Genomic DNA, 8,120 nt, shown 5'->3' on the forward strand with positions numbered 1-8,120 from the left:
CTGAGGGCTGGCCACAGATGCTCTTGCTCTGTAGGAGGCAGGCAGAGCCCACCCCAAAACTCGGAAAGATGGGTTTGGCCTTACACAGTCCTGCTGTGCTCAGAGCTACCTTACTTGACCGACGACCTCAGAGGACCGAGGGCTAGCTTGAGAAAACAGGCCCAAGAAGGGAAGGACCCCTGGCTCAGGATCGCAAGCTGGGCCATCATCTGAAAAATGTAATACTCTGTACTTAGAATAAGAAACAAAAGCATATGACCATATCAGTAGACACAGAAAAAGTATTTGACAAAACTCAACAGCCCTTCATGACAAAAACACTCAAAAACCTAAGAATATAACTTCCTCACCCTGATAAATGGCATCTCTAAAGACCCATAATTAACATTAGACTGAATGATGAAGGACCTAATGTTCTTCCCTAAGATCAAGAGCAAGACAAGGGGGGGCGCCTGGGTGGCACAGCGGTTAAGCGTCTGCCTTCGGCTCAGGGCGTGATCCCAGCGTTGTGGGATCGAGCCCCACATCAGGCTCCTCCGCTATGAGCCTGCTTCTTCCTCTCCCACTCCCCCTGCTTGTGTTCCCTCTCTCGCTGGCTGTCTCTATCTCTGTCGAATAAATAAATAAAATCTTAAAAAAAAAAAAAAAGAACAAGACAAGGATGTCTGCTCTTGCCATTACTCAACATTGTACTGGAGGGTCCAGCCAGGGCAATCAGGCAAGAAAGTGAAATAAAAGTTATCAGGGTTAGAAAGGAAGAAGTAAAACTATCTCTGCAGATGGCATGATCTTGTGGATAGAAAATCCTGGGGGGCCTGGGTGGCTCAGTCAGTTAAGCATCTGCCTTTGGCTCAGGTCATGATCTCAGGGTCCTGGGATCAAGCCCGCTTCTCCCTCTCCTTCTGCCCCTCCTCCCTGCTCATTCTCTCTCTCTCTCTTTCTCTCTCAAATAATCTTTTTTTAAAAAATCCTAAAGAATCCACTAAAAATACTGTTAAAACTAATAAATGAATTCAGCAAGGGTACAGGATATAAAATTGATACACAAAAATCAGTCATATTTCTTTACATTGACAGCTGAACAAAGTGAGAATGAAATTAATAAAACAATTTCATTTATAATAGCACGGAAAATAAAATATGAACAAGTTTAACAAAAAAAATTGCACAGTTTATACTTTGAAAACTACAAAACATTGTTGAACAAAAGTAAAGACCTAAATAAATGGAAAGACAACCTGTGTTCGTGGATTGGAAGATTTTGATGGCAAATTACACAAACCCTATCAAAATCTCAGCCGACTTCTTTGCAGAAATTTGATAAGCTGACACTAAAATTCAAATGGAAATTCAAGGGATCCAAAATAGCCTAAACAATCTTGAAAAAGAACAAAATCAGAGGACTCACACTTGACAATTTCAAAACTTAGCTAAAAAGTTATGGGAATCAAGGTGGTGTGATACTGGCATAAGATAGACATATAGATCGATGGGACAGGATCGAGAGTCCAGAAATAGTCACATTTAAGGTCAATTGATTTTGGACAAAGGCAACAAGACAGTGAATGGAGGAAGAATCGTCTTCAACAAAAAGTGCTTGGACAGCTGGACATTCACATGCATGAGAATGAAGTTAGACTCCCACCTCACACCACATACAAAAGTCAGCTAAGAATGGATCAAAGGCCGAAATACAAGAATTGAAACTATAAAACTCTTAGAAAAAAGCATAGACATAAATCTTTGTGACTTCGGGTTAGGCAGTGGTTTCTTAGATACGACACAAGGAGAGCAACAAAAGAACAAATAAATTGGGTATCATCAAAATCAAAGACTTGTGTTCAGAGGACATCCTAAAGAAAAATTGACAACTCACAGAATGAGAGAAAATGTTTTAAAATTACATATCTGGTAAGGGACTTGTATCTAGACTATATAAAGAATTCCTACAACTCAGTAAGACGAGTACCCCAGTTAAAAAATGGGCAAGAGCCTTGAATAGACCTCTCTCCATAGATGAAAGCCCAGTAAGCACATGCAGAGATGTGCTTGGCATCATTAGGGAAATGAAAAGCAAAAGCACAATGAGCTGCTACTTCGCACACATAGGATGGCTATAATTTTAAGAAGATAATGAGTGTCGGCGAAGATGTGGAGAAATGGGAATCTTCACACGTTGCTGGTGCGCAGGCGCAATGGGCAGCCACTTTGGAAAGCAGTCTGGCGGTTCCTAGAAGAGTTAAGCGGAGAGTGACCATGTGGCCTGCAGTTACCATGCGATAGTGCTTCTCGGTATATACCCAGGAGAAAGGAAAACATGTCCACACAAGGACTTCTCCCTGAAGGTTCACAGCCGCAGCGTTCATAATAGCCACCAGGCGCCAACCCCCCGAATGTCCACCAGTTGACAAATGGATACATAAAATGTATTCTATACAAGGGAATATTATTTGGGGATAAAAAGGAGTAAAGTACTATCGCATGCTACAGCACGGATAGATCCTGGAGAGATGATGCTGAGTGAAAGAAGCCAGCCAGAAAAGGCCACCGAGTGTATGATCCCATTTATACAAAACGTCGGAACAGACAAATCCATGGAGACACTAGATAGGGCTTTGGGGTGCAGGGGGAATGGGGAGTGGCTGCTGATGGGGAGGGGGTTTTTTGGGGGTGGAGAGAATGTTTTAAAACTGCTGATGGTTGCACCCCCCGTGAATATACTAAAAGCCGTCGAGTGATACACTTTAAGTGGGTGAGTTGTATAGGGGTTGTATCTTAATTTATATTGTTAAGTTCTATCTTGATACGTTGACACACACACACACACACACACACACACACACACACACACGGGCTTTCCGGCCTCGCAGCACTGCACCGTCCTGCTCTGCCCCCCCGGGGGAGTGTGTCTGGGACTCCAGAACACTTTCTCAGGATTCCTCCAAGCACGCAGGGCTGGCAAAGCCTTCTGGGCTGGTGTACCAGATGGGCCCCGGGCAGCAGCGCCCTGTAAAAAGGCTGTAGGCCACTCCTTGATTCTGGGTCTAAAACCCAACTAAGCCCCCACCGGTGACCCCTGGAGATGGGGAGTGAGTCAGCCCTTGGCCCTTCCTCCTTCCTGTGGGCTGCCTGAGATTTGAGTTGGGGAGGGGGACAGTTTATAGGAAGGAAAGGAAGGGTGCCCCGAAGGACTGGGTGGAGTGTGTGGGGAAAGGAGGTGTGTAGGAGAGGGAGCAGGTGCGGGGGCGGAAGGGGAACCTCTTCAGGGTGTCTCAAAGAGCCCTCCTTCGCCCAGCACCCCTCATAAGCACAAAGACTCGGTACTCTTACACAGGCTTTATTCAGGAGTCAGGGGCTGCTTCCCTTCCCTGGTCCCTGCCTGCCCCCCCCACCCCTCCCCACTCTAGAACCCCATTCAGGTGGGGCTTGTCCTTCATCTGCCCCTCACAACCACCCCCCCCAGCTACACCAGCAAGTAGGGGGAGGGGGCACTCAGAACCCCTACCTGCAAAGGCAGATGGTCCCCAGCCCAGTCGGCAGGGATCTCCCCTGAATCTCCAACCCCTCCCCAGGATTGAGATGGGAGGGGCAGGAGGGATCTGGGCCAGGTGGCAACCTGAGCTCAGCCAGCCAGGCCTCATGCCCCCAAGATGTCTGTGGATGAGGGCACATGCCCTGCAGCCTTTCCCTCCTAGAGGGCCTTCAGCCAAGAAACATCTCCTCTGGGGGGTGGGGGGACAGGGTGGGGGAGGTGGCAGAAGGACAGCTGACCTCTTCAGCCTGGGAAGGCAGGAGGGACTCCTGGGAACAGCCCCAGACTCAGATGCCTTAAGGAAGAAGCTAAGGGACTAGGAGGGGTCAATGGGTTTCTGGAAAGCACTGAGATCTTTTGTGCCCAGGAGAGCAGAACCACGGCCACAGGACAACAGGAGAATGAGCACAAGTGGCCACAGGAACACTGCTCAGAACATTCTGCAGCTAGCTGAGGGGTGGACCTCCGCAGAAGCAGAGGCACTCCTGGGGCGGTGCCAGGTGTTGGCGTTACAGAGGCCTCCTGAGGGCACAGGTCACTGGCCCGGAGTCTGGCCAGAAGCTGGGGTCAAGGGGGGCTACTGGGCCACAGAGCAGGACCTGCCCAGGAAACTGTGGCCTCTTACTTGGAGGAAGACAATCCAGAGTGGGCATGAGGCCAGGGTCTCCCCACCAGGCCTTGCCTTTGAGTGGTGAGCCCTTCAGAAGATTCCAGCCAGCACCAGGGGAGGCAGTAGGAGCAGTCCCAGAAGGGGGCCCCAGACGTGACCAGGGCCCGAGTTCAGCCCTGACTTGAGGCTAGGCTTTTCAGGGCCGTCTGCACCTGTGGGGAGGGAGAGGCTTTGTCTCAGTCTGGACACAGTTCTGCGTGACCTCCCACCCTCCCTGCCAGGCATGCAAGTGGGGGCCCAGCAGCCAGGGAGGAAGCTGTTAACCCGGAGGCCGCACGCCCCACTATGCCTGTAACATCGATGCTGGGGGCAGGGTGCTGACGTTCTGGAGACAAGGAGGGAAGGTGGGACGAACACTACAGGCCTTACCTGGCAAAGATGACTGCAGAGCCAGGGTACGCCCGCCCACGGCATTAGCGGTGGCAGAGGTATTGGGGGAGTTGGACAGGGACTTGGAAGAGGTGTGCCCCGTGTGGTCCAGTGTGGCCGGCAGCTCACCTGTCTTGCCCTGGCCTGGAAACACTGAGGCCAAGACCTCACTGGAACGAGACAACTCGGCCTCAGCCTTGCCCACCTTCTGGGAGTGGGGTAGCGGCTCCCGTGTCCCTGTCAAGAACACCTTGGGGTGCAGAGAACTCTCTGGACTCACGGAGGGCACTCTTGTCCTGCTGGCCTCTTCGTCTGCCAATTTGGAGATGGGATTATGAGTCGATTTGGGGAAGATAGCTGGCCCCTCGTCCAGGGAGAACAGGCTGTGAGTTGCCAAAAAGGGAGGGACCTCAGTTGTTAAGGAAGGTGGAGCCTCTGTTGCCATGGAGAGGGAATCTTCCGTTGCTAAGGAAGATGGGGCCTCGGTTTCTACAGCAGGTGGAGCCTTGGTTGCCAGGGGACTTGAGACCTCTGTTACCAGGGAGGATGTGGTTTCCGTGGCCAGGGAAGAAGGGATACCGCTTTTCCTGGAGCCTGAAGCTTCGGTTGCCAGGGAAGACGGGGCCTCAGTTACCAGGTGAGGCAAATCCTGAGCCTCTTCCGGGCTTATGATGGGTTCTGACAAGAAACAAGGCCTGGCGTTAGTGCTACAGCGGGACCCCACATCCGTCACCCCACCACGATCAAGGCGAGGTGACCAGATGTCCGACGATGACGATGACACACAAACACACATCCCCTCCAGAGATTACGTCCTTCACTGATAATAAATGTTATTTTATTATAACATTATGACAGTGTCTCTTCTATCCACCTCCTTGTCCAAATCTTCCTCTCCGCACTCACACAGCCACTTTTTTCAGGGGACTCGCCAGCCAGATGCCTATGCCTAACACGTCCACCGCGTCCCCTTGACGTCCACCTGGCCACGCCCACCACCAGGACCCGCCCGCCAGGGGGAGCCCTCTCCTCTTGCCACGCCCACCTCGGCCTGCGCTCGCCCACCTCTGTCCTCCACCCTTCGCTCGGAGGGTTGAAATCCGGTCACTTTGAATGACAGGGCGCCAAAATGCGCAAGGAAAGCGAAGTGGGCTTGGGAACGCAAAGGGCCCCCGAAGGTCAAGTCCCGCCAGACCCCTCCCGCTGCCCGTGCACCTCTCGGGAGTCCCGGGAGGCTCTAAGGACCATGCTGTCGGCATCCCTTGCCGCCCCTTCCTACTCCTCCCCACCCCACCCCCAACTCACCACAGAGGGAGTTCTCGCAGCGGTAGCCGGAGGGACATAGGGAGCACGGAGTCCCTTCCTGGTAGGGTCTCTTTCCCTTCACGTTCCCCCTGCGGGAGGCGAGGACGATGCTGGGGGCGGGGGCGGTCCCTACAGACCCCTGTCCCTATCCCTCATACACACACCTAGGCCGGAAGTACCCCTGGGTCTTGCTTGCTCCCAACTAGCTTGCTGGGCCAATGAGAGTAGACTCCCATCGCTGCCGTCGCAGCTCCCGCAAAGGTATGGGGTTTAGGCCCCAGACTGGCCCCCTCCTACAATCTTCAACTACCCAACTCAACCCCCCTCCTTGACTCTGCCCATCCTCTACCCCCAGGGCTCCCTGGGCACTCACGGGGGCTCATAGTTGCAAACCAGCAATTGAATATTGATCTCCTCAACACCCTGGAGCTTCTCACAGAAGTGGGAGCCACAGCCAATCCTCTCTGTCTTGGCCCAGACCACCTGAGGAAGGGCAAACCCAACAGTTTAGCCTGGGTGGGACACCAGTAGCTAGTGTCTCTCTACACCTGTCTTCTATGGGTGGGGAGAGGAGGATCCCTACATCCTGTCAGATCCAAGTCTCTGAGGACACGCAGCTCAGGACAAAACTCTGAACAGGGGGTTTGGGAAGAATTTGTCCTGAACCACACACACTAGTTCACCAGGCCTTTCTCTGAAAACCTTCCCTTTGTACATACCCTCATGTGTTCCTCCTGTGCATTTTTTTTTTTTTTTTGCAAATTCCTGTGCATTTTAAACAGGGGGTATATCCAAAGGAATGAATCCCAAATGGGAGAATCTTAGATATCAACAACAAACAAAATCCAAGGAAGAGAACAGAAGGAACCATTTTGAATGTAGAACTCCACCCCCACCCCACCCCACCACATCACAAGTGAGTAGAGATTTGCTCTGCTGTTTCTAAGTCTGGGTCTCCTAGGTGAGGGAATTCTGTCTTAAGTATAAAATTTTATATATTCTTTAAGATTTTATTTTATTTGTTTGAGAGTGAGAGCACAAAACAGGGGGAGGAGCAGGCAGAGGGAGAAGCAGACTCTAGGCTGAGCAGGGAGCCGGATGTGGGACTTGATCCCAGGACCCTGGGATCATGACCTGAGCCGAAGGCAGACACTTAACCAACTGAGCCACCCAGACGTCCCAAATATAACATTTTAAAAGTCAAAACAGCCTTTGTGCACCACCATGGGCTGAGACCAGCAGCCCCCCCTTGCTGCTTCTAGACCTCGTCTGCTCAGGAGTCACTCAAATGGAGGGCAGTTTTTGTTGTGAGATCTGGCTCTGGCTGTTAATTCTGCACACATCCCCAGGACTCGTTTTTTTCTGCTCAAGTTAGCTTAGAATACCACTGTTGAGCATCTCCCAGGCAGAAATGACCTCAGAGTGCGTGTGCACTCAGCCCTGGGGAACGCTGGGGTGGTGGGCGGCAGACCCATTCCTGCTGGGCGTTGACAGCAATCCTTGCAGGGGGACGCGTGTGTGTGTGTGTGTGTGTGTGTGTGTGTGTGTGTGTGTGTTGGGAGTGAGGGGCGGGTAAGAGGTGGCAGGGTGCGGAGGGAAGGGGACAGGGAGGGCTGCGGGCACTCACAACTTCTTCATCTGGATGGGCGATGTCAGGATTTCCTTCCCCAAAGATTAGCACTAAAAATACCACTCAAAAGAAGTACTGGAAAGTGGAATTGGTGGATATGGGTGGGAAGAAAGTTGATCTTCCTTTTTCTTTTTTAAGAAAAATTGTCATGTTATTGTTTGAACAATAAGCACTGGGTGGAGAGGAACAAGACTTCGGTAACACTGATGTTAATTCCCCTACACACCCATATACACACACCCCTACAGCGCCCGCACCCAACATCTCTTATCTAGAAACTCGAATTTTCAAAATGCAGTGAGAAACCTGACATAAGCAAGAAGTGACTGTGAGGGGCAGGAAGTGATCTCGAAGGCTCCCCGAAACCTTCACTCAGTGATGATTTGCTCTTATTTTACACATGGCTTTTACAAGCAGAAGAAAAGTTAAACACGCACAACTGTCTATTTGCTTTATCGGTCCCTGGCAGGTTAGAAGCAGACACCACGAGAAATGACAAAAGAGGGACAGTGAGAGAAGCCAGAAGTCGGGGGCAGTTACCGCGGGGGCAAACAGGCCTGCCTGAGGCCGGAGGACAGGGCCGCTTAGAGGTCGGTCAGGACTGCCTAGTGCTG

General features: G+C 51.5%; 1 protein-coding gene across 4 annotated transcripts in view; it reads right to left on the reverse strand.

The window, feature by feature from the left end:
* Nucleotides 1-1,137: 1,137 nt before the first annotated feature.
* The window catches only part of PI16 (peptidase inhibitor 16), a 12,058-nt gene continuing 5,075 nt past the window's right edge, over nt 1,138-8,120 (reverse strand). Inside the window, exons 3-7 of one of the 4 annotated variants that reach the window (XM_040644668.1) lie at nt 6,250-6,359; nt 5,877-5,965; nt 4,572-5,249; nt 4,215-4,354; nt 1,138-2,230 (exon numbers count right to left, since the gene is read on the reverse strand). In XM_040644668.1, the coding sequence (XP_040500602.1) occupies nt 4,233-4,354; nt 4,572-5,249; nt 5,877-5,965; nt 6,250-6,359 (999 nt within the window). In that variant the 3' untranslated portion in view covers nt 1,138-2,230; nt 4,215-4,232. Of the gene's footprint in view, nt 2,231-3,328; nt 4,355-4,571; nt 5,250-5,876; nt 5,966-6,249; nt 6,360-8,120 lie in introns of those variants that run through there. The other 3 variants (XM_040644670.1, XM_040644669.1, XM_040644667.1) reach the window with 3 other exon arrangements.

Source organism: Ursus maritimus, unplaced genomic scaffold (genome assembly GCF_017311325.1).
Source record: "Ursus maritimus isolate PB19 unplaced genomic scaffold, ASM1731132v1 scaffold_30, whole genome shotgun sequence".
NCBI classification, from domain to species: Eukaryota; Metazoa; Chordata; class Mammalia; order Carnivora; family Ursidae; genus Ursus; species Ursus maritimus.